The sequence below is a fragment of the Epinephelus fuscoguttatus genome, linkage group LG10 (assembly GCF_011397635.1).
Source record: "Epinephelus fuscoguttatus linkage group LG10, E.fuscoguttatus.final_Chr_v1".
In the NCBI taxonomy this organism is placed as follows: Eukaryota; Metazoa; Chordata; class Actinopteri; order Perciformes; family Serranidae; genus Epinephelus; species Epinephelus fuscoguttatus.
Window position 1 is genome coordinate 4,127,504 of NC_064761.1, and position 13,684 is coordinate 4,141,187.

Here is a 13,684-nt window from a genome sequence, read left to right on the forward strand (position 1 = left end):
AAACACTTGCAGCCACTTTTATGGACTCATTAACAAAACCGCGGAACAATCAATGGAAACAGCTTCCTTTTCAGCACTCTCACTGCCTCTCTCACTTGTTGTCTGTCTGCTATTATTCTGCAAGAGCTGGCTCCCTGTTTTGCATTTGTTTGTGTACATATCAATTTTTGTGCGCTGTTGTCGATAAGCGGTGGTTTGTTTAGAAATATTGTTGCTGGGAGGAGGGGGTAGGAGGGATTCTGTCTGCCAGTATGGCTGTTTGGGCTGGGAGGATGGAGGAGATGACTGTCAGCTTCATCACCATGTGCGCTTGGAGTTCACAATTGTTGCTTCTCTGTGTGGTTTGAGTGGAGAGAGGCACAGCGTCTGGGATTACTTAGTCTGACTCAACAGATGTTTCACAGGGAAAAATGGGGATTTCTATTACTGTTTCTGAGCTGGCAGATGGGAAACTCAATTTTTTGGCTCCTTAATGCTTCACCTTCTCTCCCATGTTGTTGCCACTTGACTAAGTGCTGCCTGCATCCCATGAGGCCTCCGCAAAATTAACATCAGCAGATGCAAACTGTCACATCCCTAAGTTTACAATAGATCACCTTAGAAAGACATTAACTATTCAGAGTTATATTCAGTGTTTTCATCCCTCAGCAGTGCCAATAGCGGTGGCTGGAGGCAGTATGTTTTTGGGTTATCAGGGAAGATATTTATGTCTTCATATGCTAATCTATTTTGCCTCACCAGGTTATATCCACTGTATCAGCATCACTTTTCAGGCCCAGATCTTGCCGGAGCTTTCTCCATCGGTCAAAGGATGACCTGATGTTTACTCTTGATGCATTTCCTCTTCATGTCTGCCTTTTCAGAGGCAGACTTATGCCTCCTTTCGGCCTTTGCCGGTGGGGCAAGCAGAGGCCGCTTGCTGCTGTCGCTCTCTTTATTTTCCATATCGAAACTCATGTAGCTGAGTCACTCAGGGCCTTACAAACCACTCATACTTTCAAATGCGGAGGGGGGTTGGGACGAGGCGGGACAAGGAGCAGAGGAGTGTAAAAATGGAGCGAGGGGATTGGACGGGAGGGTAAGAGAGAGAGAGTAGGAGTAACTCCCATGCGGACCGGATGGCTGTGATTGGTCAATTTATTTGCAGGCCTGCAGCCGCCAGAGAGAATAGATTTTTTTTTGGTTCCTTTTGTTCTTCACATTGTGTAGCTAGCACTATTGGGCCATAACCACCATCTAAATGATGTTAACAATAATGATCAATCTTTCTAAACGTAGACCATAGCTTTAAGTATTTTTGTCAGTTTTAATGACCTGGTCTGTTTGTTTTTGGAGAGAAAGAGACCTCTGCTGATAATTTGACTTATTGTAAACTTCCTGAATTTCTGGATCTAAAGGTATAAGAGAGAAAAGGTGGGCACACATTAGCAGGTGCTGGGCTAGCAGCCTGTAGCAGATGGGCCAAACAGCATTAGAGGAACACTGCTTTGTAACATTAAACTACTTAATGTTTCGGTGTTCTTATTGGTTTTAATGACCTGGTCTGTTTGTCTAAGACTTCTGTGGATCATTGGGCTCCTGGTAAAACCTCCTTAACAATGACCAATGAAGAAATCCTAACAGGGAGTTCACACTTGGCACATGGGAGAAGTTTCATCTGATTGCAATCTGCAATATCTCAATATACCCTATATATTGAGTCCATTACTGGTGAACTGTGTACTGACCCAACAGAAATCAGTGATGACTTCAGTGCATTCTACTACTCTTTATATACATTACATCAAGGATAAGCCATGCCACCAAATTCTGCTTCAGCTTTGCATCAACAGAAAACGAGATGTGATCTTGCCACCCAAAATCATGGGAAAACTGGTTGCTCCTAAATATGAAGGTGTTACAATTTACATGTTAGTGTCGAACATGTAAATTGTTAAGACGGGTAATGAAAACCTGCTTTTAACTTTCACACACAAAAAGCTCCATGTTTTTGACAAAATGACATAAGATACATCATAAAAATCTGCGTATGATGGAACAATGAAGTACTTAATTTGCAGGATTTTAAGTCCCAAAAAATTGGTTTCAAATCCTGAGTACTTCTGTATAACATCAAATAGCCTAGTCATGACTAAAAAAGGCAATAATCAAAATGAAATTCCACAACATTATCAAATTTTGCTTCATATCTCTAATCATACATTGGGACTCAGAACAATGTGACATCTTTCAATATTGAGACTAGCCTACTTCAAAAAATAAAATAAAATAAAATCTCTCTGTAAAATAACTAAAACCAAAATTAGGTGTTTATGTAGTATTTTCCTAAAGCTCACCAGAAAAAGTTGAATGAGAAAATAGGGATTCAGGGGCATTTAAATAAAGTTAGGAGGAACATGCTGGACATTTACTGGATATTTTCTTCAGCCTTTTGTGATCCAAAGCATGTCTGCATGAATATTTAGTGGTGATTTTCAGTTCCAACAGCCTGCTGTGTTTGAAAATGTTGTAATTTTCCATCAATATAAAGAAAATGTGGGTATATTTTGCTGGTTTCCTCGTTTGACATGATCCAAAGGGACCATTTAGCATGCTTCAGTTTGCTAAAAGTAAAAGAGGTTTAGCAGGCAATTCTTCTGTGTCCCTGAACAAATAACAAAAACTGCTGACTTTTAAAGGTGGCCGCTGAAGCAGCTTTATCCTCTAGCATCAACATGGCAGCTAACATGATTTCATACAATGAAAGTGTATCGTATACACGATACAGGCTTCCATATATACAATAAAAGGAAACTATTTAATGTTGCCCTAATCTGTGGGGTTTTTTTATACATTTTACATCATCTTAACATGTGACCAATGAGGATGACATTACATACCCTATAAATCAAACTATTTAGATTACTACTTAGATTTATTCAATTTTATCAGGTTAGTGTTTTCACTCAAGAGTGCAGATGTGTAGATTTTCCAGCCTTCATAAAGAAAATTTGTGTGTGTGTGTGTGTGTGTGTGTGAAGGGGAGAGAGAGAGAGAGAGAAAGAGAGAGAGAGAGAGAGAGAGTCTGTGGAGACTTTTGAAAGATGACTGGAGCTGCAATCTGGCAGAAAAGGTGGAATAACACTAGAAATAAAGTTACTTGCTATGTTTGTCATCACTGAGTTAGTGTGTTTGAGTGACTCTGTGTGTATGTATTCAGGTGTCAGCGGGTATGAAACCTTGCCCAAAGAGCATTTTGATTGTTTTGGGATAGTTTTATGCCTCCATGCCAGCGATACCCCCCTCTAGAGACATGATGTTTGTCCATCTGTCCGTCCCACTCTCGTGAATACAATATCTCAAGAATCCCTTGACAAATTGCACCCCTTTCATTCTGGTGAGCACAATGTCTCAAGAATTCCCCTTGAGTGAATTTACTCAAATTTGGCACAAACATCCAAAGGTCAAAGATCAAGATCACTGTGACCTCATAAAACATGTTTTTGGCCACCGTTCAGGAATATGCTAATTATGACAGTTCTGGTAAATACTGTATTTCAAGACTACTTTGATGGAGTTTCTTCAAATTTGGCACAAACGTCCACTTGAACTCAGTGATAAACGGATTAAATTTCTGTGGTCAAAGGTCACTGTGACCTTGTGTGTTCACTTTGAAGCTGTGCTGTTTGTAAGAATCTTTTGTGTTGCCAGGGGGAAGATGTGTATGAAGCCTCCATGTTTTAACAGACATGTATGTAAACTATAACTGTGACTTGATGGGTTCGCAAAGGCATACAAGCATGAGGCGGTAATTCTAGTTTATTTTTATATCCATTTAGTTGAGAACAGTGTTGAAGGATGGGCTTGTGTTGTAATTATTGGCAGAAGCTGTCCCCCACCAGCCATGCTATTTTTCAACCAATCCTTTATCACTCTCATCTTTTCCCTCTTGCTTGTTTATCTCACAGTACTGCCACAGCTCAGCTGATTCTGTGCCAGAAGCACACAGTGATTGCCTGTGTTTCACCATGTCACTGATATAGACATACCCTTTATATGTTTATGCATGGGCAGATTATGAGATAAATGGCACCTGGGCACAGATATGCAAAAGGCCCCACCGGCTCTCGTACACGGGAGCAAGACAAACAGACTTTGTGGTGATTTTTGCATGTTTTTGTGGTTTTGTATCTCTGTGTGGCAATTTTGTGTTTCTTTGAGGTCATTGTGTGTATGTTGGGGATGTATGTGTCTCATTTTGTACTTCTTTATGGTGTTTTTGTGTATTTTTTGGTTGTTTTTTTGTCTCTTAGAGCTCATCTTGTTTGTTTTGGGTTGTTTTTGTGTCTCTTTAATGTCACTTTGTTTCTCTTTGGAGTCATTTTGTGTATTTTTGGGTTGTTTTGTGGCTCTCTGTGGTGTTTTTGTTTCTCTTTGTGGTTATTTTGAGTCTATTTCTCATTGGTACATGTTAATTTGAGCCACTCTTTGGCAAATGAATGTCAGGGAGGCCTCTGGGCCTTTACCTGGTAGGCCTGTTCAGTAATTCCATGTCTGGACCTAGAGTAACAATGCAGCGTGACTCTTGTTGAGCACATGGTTTGAGGCCATGTTGGAGTGTTCATATGTGGACACCTCATGCATACATCCTCTCCCGCCTACCACTCCATTAGGTCCCAGGGAAGCTGAGCCTCCCTGGAAGTGACGATTTTGTCGCATTTATCCAATCACCGACTCGCTTTGCTGCATGAAAAAAACCTGCTCAGCGCTGTCTCAAAGGAATGCTTGGAGGCTCCGGGTCCACTGTGCTGACATGAGAATGTGTGACAGGTGTACATTGTATGTATCAAGTATTTTAGAACTGGTGATAAACAGCTGACATTTGAACATCATAGTCATGATGTTAAACGCATCCTTGCGCACGTTTAATGCAATGTAAATTTTTATTTTAAATTCAATAGTGCATAGTTTGGCCTCCTTTGTTGTCTCAGAGCAATCGCCCCTGCTCGTAGGTTGTGCTGAATCATGCAGAACCAGCCTATACATTTGCAAAATGTATGTTTTTTTCTGAACCTTGGTTTGGCCCAAGAAGTGATACAGTTCACCTGAAGGTCTGACATCAGTTAGCAACAGTTAAGAATGGATATGCTCCTTTCAGTCATGCTCACATGGCTCCGTCCACATGTGTCTTGTTCCCCAAAAGTCCTGGATATGTCACAGCAGAGTTCAAAATGTGTTTCTAGTTACAATGGTAAACAGCTGCTATTCCCAACAAGAGTAAACAAGTGTGAAAGCAGAGTAGCAGTGTTGAAGATGGGGACGATCGAGTTGACTCAAACAAACCTTGTGTGAAAATAGTCTGATGTGTATCTGTTTGTACATACTGTTTGTGTAATAAGTGGTAAGTGAAGTCACACCTGTGTATTCCTGCTGAGTGCAGTTGCAATGTTAGGTAATTTAATATCTGAACAACAAAATAAAGGCATTTCTCAGTATTTCTTTCTGCAGCAAAATGGTTCTAAAATATTCTTTTTGACTGTGCAGTGTGATGGTGCAGCCATGTTCCTCATTAAAACCACCACTCCCCAGACTTCAAACAGAAATAGAGCACATGATCATCGCTAGTGAATTTAGGTCTTCACTCACAAATATAGCTGGCAGATTTGGACACAGAGATAGAGCAGGCAAACACGGCAAGAAAGAGGAGGAATCATTCTAGTGAAGTTGGGGAGCAAGAGTACAGGAAAAGGTTTGTGATGAATATACACGGAATAACAGTACAGTTGATGGCAAGGTGTGGTTACGTTACTTTGGTCTAGTCTGAGAGTGGACTCGGATTTTATTTCAAGACTGGTCAAGATTACAACTACTGGAATTGCCTGTGCAAAATAAAAGGAGAAATTTTCATTTGTCTCATTTGTTTTCTTTAGGCGTGATGGCAATGTGGATCTTTCAGATCGATTTAAGGGGTGACTCTGGTTTACATGTTCCACATTCATGATGTAGATGGGGACGTTTCATCGGACATTCTCTCTTTGTTTGCTTCGCTAACTTCAAGCTAAATTTATGCTCTTGTGAATTTTTTGCAAGTCTGAGTGGTGCTTGCTGTGCCTGGCGTTGAACTGTGGTGGTTTGTGGCTGTGAGTCACTCATCAGGATAAGGAATTCAACTCACCAGTCTGTAGACATTCCTTCTGCCGACATCTGACTTCTACTAGCTAGGCGGGTCAAGGTTTTTAAATGTAAACGTCAAGGAAAAGATGGATGAGATGGGCACCAGCTCAACAAGCATCCTGCCGGCCATTGTAAGGGTGTTTGAAGATACACCAGTTTCCAGCAGGATATCAGGAACTGTGATATGCTTTGATTCACCAAAACTTGGCTAAATCCTGGACAGCACCATTCAACCAGGAGGCTCTTTTTCTACATGCTGATCCAACAGAGCAGAGTACTCTGGCCAGAGAAGGAGAGTAGGCATGTGCTTTACAGTGAATAAGGAATGGTGTGACAGTGGGAAAATGAGCTGCTCTCCTGTTCCTTCTATCGATCACTACAATACACTGTCTAGAGGTGGCTGCAGAGTGAAACTGCCCGTGTTTGGGAGGAGTAACCATACAGCTTTCTTGTTGAGATCAGGATGTGTGGACAATTAAATCATTCAAAAATCAGAAACCACGGATCACCAGATGCATCCGGAAACATAGACAAGTATAAAGCATCAGCCAACAATGTGGCTAAACTACTTGCTGCACAAGTTAAAGGATCTGGTGGGATCATAGTTCAGTAAACTGTACCTTGTATAATTCAATGTGACACTGTGTGCTTGATTGATCGATTGATTGATTTTATCATAAGTGTGGGACTTACACTGGTCTTGGTCTTAGTCTTGACTTGATCTCAACCCACCAAAGTCTTGGTCTTATCTCGGTCTCAAAACACTCAAGTCTTGGTCACGACTTTATCTTGATTTACATGGTTTTGACCACAACACTGACAGAATATTGTTTGGTTCATTCAGTCATAAAAAAGGTTGCTTCTGAATGTAATCTTCATAATATATGTAACATAATTTCTAGTGGAGCAGATTGTTTTGAGTCAAGTTTTTTAGGTGTCTATAGGGGATGAAAAGAGTTTGGGAGCTGCTAGTATAGAAAGATTTTAGTCACTAGCCCCTTTTACACTGACAGATTTTCTGTGAATGTTGGACCGTTTTGCCGGCAAGCTGTGAGCGTTTAGACACACAGAGCCAGATTGGCGAGTTGATCCGAGGTGCCCAATTTTCCACCTTGTAGGGTAGTCATATTGGCGGAACCCTTTTAGTTTAAACAGACCGAGGCGGCCTTCCACAACGGGTGGGGCTGTTGAAGACTTGTGGGAGGAGCTGTTGATGACGCCGCATGTGCGAGCCACTGGCGGTGGATAAACAGGAAAGAGCTGATAGCAGGAATTAGCGAGCAGCTAGTAGCAAGAGGGAAACACAAACCTGACAGACACTGTAAAGATGAGCAACTGTGGACACAAGGAATTGCATGCCCTCCTTGCTCTCCCAAACGAAGAGGCCATTAACGGTCAGATGACAGGGACGGTGAAGAATGGGAGAGAATAGCCGAAGGACTGACTAGCTGCAGCTTCCCTCCCACGTCACTTGTTACGTCACACGCTGAGCTACGCGTTTTGTTACTTGTTCACACGCCCCGACTGCCCCGAAAAAGGCACATTTTGTATAAACAAAAGTAGGTAGGCGGCATTGTGCTGCACTCCCCGATTTTGCTTTTATACTGCCAATGCTGAAAAAAGACTGATTGGGCTGTCCTGCAAATTTGCACAATTCCTGTCTAAAAAGGGCTACTGAATCAAACTGTTACTGTGTACGACTTTGAAATACTGAGAAAACAGACACATGTTGCATGGAATTCACTTTTCAGTTACAATAAATATTCTGCAAACACTTATTACTCAGTAATCAGACCCTCTATGGACACCAATTCGATTATTCTTCTTGTATTTCTTGATATGTTTTTGTGGTGTGTGTGTGTGTGTGTGTGCGCGTTTTAAAGAACCACAGAGGAGGTATTTTCAGTAGGAAATCTATATGCTTGTTTGTGTGTGTGTGTGTGTGTGTGTGTGTGTGTGTGTGTGTGTGTGTGTGTTGACTGATACATAAATTCATATCTTGGTTTCAGATCCTAACTTTCCCCTGTTCTTATCATGTTTCTCTAATTACCTTCAGTTAGCTTGTGGTGCACGCTAAATTATCCATGATCAAACACTCTCTCATGCACACACGCACACAGAAATTGGGAGTGTACACCTCTTGTCTGTATATCGCACACTCCAGTTTGATCTATATCTCTTGTCTTTTTCGCCCTTTTCTTCCCATTATGATTCTCCTGCTGCTGATGTTGTAAACGTCTGTACTCCTTGTTGTTTCATACCTCACTCATTTCCCACCTTTCTGTCTGGAATGTGTGCGTGTGTGTGTGTGTGTGTGTGTGTGTGTGTGTGTGTGTGTGTGTGTGTTGCTGAGAGGAGAATTTGGTGTGGTTTCACATATAAATGTGAGCTACAGTATGTCTATAGCCCACAGTGTGTATCTCTGTACATGTGTGTAATCACGTCGTATCTCCCTCATCCCATGGTGTTTAAGCTCGTTGAAGGGTGTGTGTGTGTGTGTGTGTGTGTGTGTAGCTAAATAGGATTTCCTCAGAGTATGAAATCTGAAGGTGAGCTCATCCAGGTGGAACACTGACTCCTAAGCAGTGTGGAAAAAAAATACAAAAACATATACTGAGGAAGACTAGCTTTCATGTTCTACATCTCAAACACGCACGCACGCACACACACACACACACACACACACACACGAACATGCATATAGATTTCCTACTGAAAATACCTCCTCTCTGGTTCTTTAAGGCAAGAAATGAATTTGGCTTTATTTCCATTCATTTGCTTCCTTGTCTCAGCAGTTGTTTTTTATTTATTTTATCTTTTTTACCACACATTATATATTTTAATTTCACTACTATTGTGCATTTAAATCTCTGTAAATGCTTTTTGAAGTTTAAAACAAATCTTATTCTTCCTTCCCTTGATTTTTATTTATTGCAAAACAGTTGGCTGCCTTGCATGCACAGCAACTAATTACACAAAATGGATGGTTTCCCGAAGCATGGAGCCCTGAAATGGGACAAATATTTTAGATGTGAGAAAAAGACTAATTATTGGACTCTCTCTTTTTTGTGTTCTTTGCAAAATGTTTGTAAAACAGGAAACATTTTCTTGTCTTCTACCAACAGTAACAGCAATCACATGTAACACATGCATGTTGCATTGCATTATATGATAACCATATCCCACTAGACAAGTAGTAGTCAAGGCACAGTAGCTAAGGTGTGCTGATCTGAAGAACAATTATGATAATTGGTGTCCTTTTTGGAGAGTAGATGCATGTCAACACTGGAAAATAGGACAATTGCATATTTAGACATGCTGATGTGTGGGCTCCATAGATGTGTAATAATACCTAGATACTGAATCCCAAGATGGTGCCACTTCATCGTAATGGAGTTGCTTGTCTGGCGCCTGTGTCAAAAGAAAGTTTCTAGCTTCCAGGTTTACTTCCACCATATGCATCATTCTGAATATACCCAGTAGTGTTTCTCCTGTTGGTCCCATCCACAAGTTCCTGCACAGCTCATAGACTTATTATTGTGATGATGTCACAGATGTTTTTCTTGGCCGCAGGAAAGTTTTACAAATGTAAACCCTCCTTTATAATGGTGGTCTATGGGGAAAATTCTTTTTGGGCTGCAGGGGATTTGTTTGCTGCAATAATGCAACTGGCCACTGGAAAAAACTGGCTGCAAGGCCATCCTAGGGGACTGGCGGAGTCACATTAAAAAACGATAGGCATGGGTGATTTGACAGGCAGCATATACCAGAGATGTGTGTCGCCCCTAAGTCGTCTGACCCAAATCATTCACAAGCATAAGAAAACTTTTTTCTGACAATCAACTAACCAGAAAACTTAAATCTGGTGCAAAAAATGCACAAATCATACATCAAACTATGCCTTATGACTTGTACTTTATTCTCACAATATCACTTCAAATATAGTTCTGTAAGGGCAAACATTCAGGTCATCAAAAGCAGTAACATGGCCTACAAATGATACATATTTTTGGAAGTGTCAACCATATTCAACTTTGATTTTCAACACAGAATTCATGTGTCAAAATATCCCTTACATGTACTTCATCCTCTTACTGTCATGTATTTGAACATAATAATGGACAAGTGTGAGATTCCCCAGTCATGTTGCAGTTAACATAGAGTCAAAGGGACCTTATGTTTTTTGGGTTACCAAGGTCCAATAGTTTAACAAACTTTAAGCAATTCCTTAAGTACAAGACCAAATTAATGAGAAAAATGTTAGTCGTTAAGTAAACATTTTAAGGAAACCTTAAAGGGATAGTGCACCCAAAAATGAAAATTCAGCCATTATCTACTCTCCCTCATGCTGAGGAATGCCCTGGTGAAGTTTTAGAGTCCTCACATCCCTTGCGGAGATTGGCGGGGGGAGCGGCTAGCACACCTAATGGCTGACAGCACCCCAGACTAACGTCCAAGAACACAAAATTGAAACCACAAAATATCTCCAACATCCTCATCCATAGTGATCCAAGTGTGCTGCAGCCCCGACATAAAAAGTTGTTTCGAAAAACGTCATATGAACTCTGTTTTTAGCCTCACTGTAGCCTGTAGCTCTGACTGCTTCTCTGTGCTCCGCGCCCACATGTGCGCCCTTGCGCAAGACCAGTGAAAGCATGAGCTTTGCTTACCTGTGTTTACATCACGTGACACGTGCACCGCAGAGAGAGACAGCAGTAACCACAGTAGCTAAAAGATAATTTGCACTAAGGTCTTTTAGCAAAGGACAGCCCAACATGTCTGAAGACTTTGAAACTGAGGAGGAACAGCATTTCTTTGTTGAGCCGTATTTGTTTGAGCCCGAGTATATGGACGCGGAACTCAGGCTACTGGACGAAGCAGCCGCTGCAGCTCATGAGCCTCAGCCAGCCACAGAATACCAGAGTCGAGCACTGGAAACCTGATGGTGTAGTTGTTTCAAATGCAAAGCAATGCCAACGGATGAGGAAAGTCTTTGCTGCTCAGACTGGAAATTGGCGATGCCTACACTTGAGAATCTGGACATCAGTACTGACGAGATTTCTGCTCTTCAGAGACCGTGCATCACCGATCACCCTGAGCACGCACACATGAGCACAGAGAAGCAGTCAGAGCTACAGGCTACAGTGAGGCTAAAAATAGAGCTCATATGACTTTTTATGTCGGGGCTTCAGGACACCTGGATCACTACGGATGAGGATGTTGGAGATAATTTGTGGTTTCAATTTTGTGTTCTTGGACGTTAGTCTGGGGCGCCGTCAGCTATTAGGTGTGCTAGCCGCTCCCCCCGCAAGAGATGTGAGGACTCTTAAACTTCACCACGGCCTTCCTCAGCATGAGGGTGAGTAGATAATGGCTGAATTTTCATTTTTGGGTGCACTATCCCTTTAAGGAGAAGACTTAAGGATGTTTTGTGTAAATGATTTTATCTCAAGGAAACCTTATCTAGGACATTAAGGAAAATCTTAACTTAAGGTGCTTTGTGCAACTGGGCCTTTTATCGTGCTATCCCTGACAATGTCATATATGCCTGTATGTTTTCCTGCTCTAGTTGAATTCTTGTCAAATAAGTTTAACTCAACTATGAACAATTACTTTTTTCTTTCTTCAATGCTGTCTTTAAAATCCCTACAGTCTACAATATTTGCTTGTGCTAGCTATTGTATGGTTAAGGGCGGGGTTAAGGATATAGTTAGGGGAAAATCTGGTCTCCTGCATTAAAGTCGAGCATGTTACACACCCATCCAACACCTTGACCTTCACAATATGACTTCGTGCTTTACTACATAACTCCCACACTACCTTTTACACTGGCACTGAGTGGTGGCATTTAAAAACCTGTCGCAATATCCACTTTTATTCTGAACGCCTGGAGTTTTTACTGTAAGTCTTATTACTGCTGGCAGAATGCATTCAGGGCTATGGCTCTCTCCCAAAACTATCCTTACTCACTATAGCACAGAAAGTGACACTGACAGCTCTGCATTAAGGGTAGGGTATACAATTAAAATGTAGGACGGACTTTACCATAACCAGGAAACATCTGTCACCAAGCATACTGATGCACACCTTGCTTGTTAATCTGTTGAGTAATATAATCTACTGTTGTGTGCTATAAATAGACGTTATGTTCCTCTTAAATAGATTGATTGCTTCTGCATGTGGGTATAACACAAATCAAATGGCCCTCTTGCTAATTGTTGATATTTTAATGTCTTGCAGGAGGCAAAGTGAAAATAAAAGATATTGAATGAGAAGATCATTACGTCTCTTTGTGTGAACGCTGATTGTTTCTTTGTCTCTGTCTTGCAGGGGACAGACTTTGGAGCAGACCGAACTACGCCAAGTGTAATCACTACAACCACTGCACTGTTACTCCTGCTCCAGCTGCTGTACATGGCCGTCATCTCGAAATGATGGAAACCCTCATCACTGTCTGGCTTATCTACTTTCTGAGAAGTGGAGCTTAAAGATGTCTTTGCTGTTTTCTTCTTCGTTGCAGTGGTTGTTGGCAGGACCTTTGTGAGGAATATTTTCCATATTGTGAGGAATATTTCCCAGACTAACCTTCACCGAGCTATAAGAAACTGATGGCTGCTACAGTTACACCGGATGGTTTGAACTGCCTGGATTTTAAAAAGGATCATTAGCAACCGCAACTTCTTCTGCTCCGGAGTTACCCACTCACATATGCCTGTGTGTGAATGTGATTTTAGTGTGACTGTGTGTTTGTGTTTGCATCTGCATGGCGTAAGTGAGAGATAGAAAATAAGGAATTTTCACTCGGAAAGGACAAGAGAGGACGCAGCGAACAAGTTGAAAAACAGGAGTAGCAGCTATGTCCCAGTGGAGGCACCATTCAAGGACTGGGTGTCAGCTCCAGACTGCCAAGAGTGGGAGCAGGATGATGGCATATGTAAGGCTTGAAGGTTCCTTAAGCAGCGGCCGGCGGGTGTCCTCTCTAATATGGCTGGGACTGATGCTGCTGCAGGCATCTCTGGCCACCGTGATGGCTCAGAAACTTGACGAGAACGACCCTGTGGTCACCACCACGTACGGCAAGCTGCGTGGCGTTAAGAAGGAGCTCAACAATGAGATCCTGGGTCCTGTTGTGCAGTTTCTAGGTGTCCCGTACGCCGCTCCACCCACCGGAGAGCGCCGTTTTCAGCCACCTGAGCCCCCGGCGTCATGGCCGGAGATCCGCAATGCCACACACTTTGCCCCGGTGTGCCCTCAGAGCATCGTGGAGGGCCGCCTGCCGGATGTGATGCTGCCGGTGTGGTTCACTAACAGCATCGACGTGGTGTCCACATATGTCCAGGACCAGAGCGAGGACTGTCTCTATATTAACATCTATGTCCCCACTGAGGATGGTGAGTTAGCCTGCGGGCCCAGGGCAGGATGACTGTGGGGACAGCGGGTGGCGGGGCGGAGGGTATAGACCCCACAACATTCTGGTAGAGAGAAGGATGTGTTGTCGGGGTGTGTTTTATCTATGTGAGAGTGCATTTCT

General features: G+C 42.2%; 1 protein-coding gene across 2 annotated transcripts in view; it reads left to right on the top strand.

Moving 5' to 3' along the window:
• Window positions 1-13,684, top strand: part of nlgn1 (neuroligin 1) — a 528,571-nt gene that overhangs the window by 41,158 nt on the left and 473,729 nt on the right. For both annotated transcript variants that reach the window (XM_049588039.1, XM_049588040.1), the window contains exon 2: window positions 12,484-13,544. In XM_049588039.1, the coding sequence (XP_049443996.1) occupies window positions 13,010-13,544 (535 nt within the window). In that variant the 5' untranslated portion in view covers window positions 12,484-13,009. The remainder of the gene's footprint in view (window positions 1-12,483; window positions 13,545-13,684) is intronic.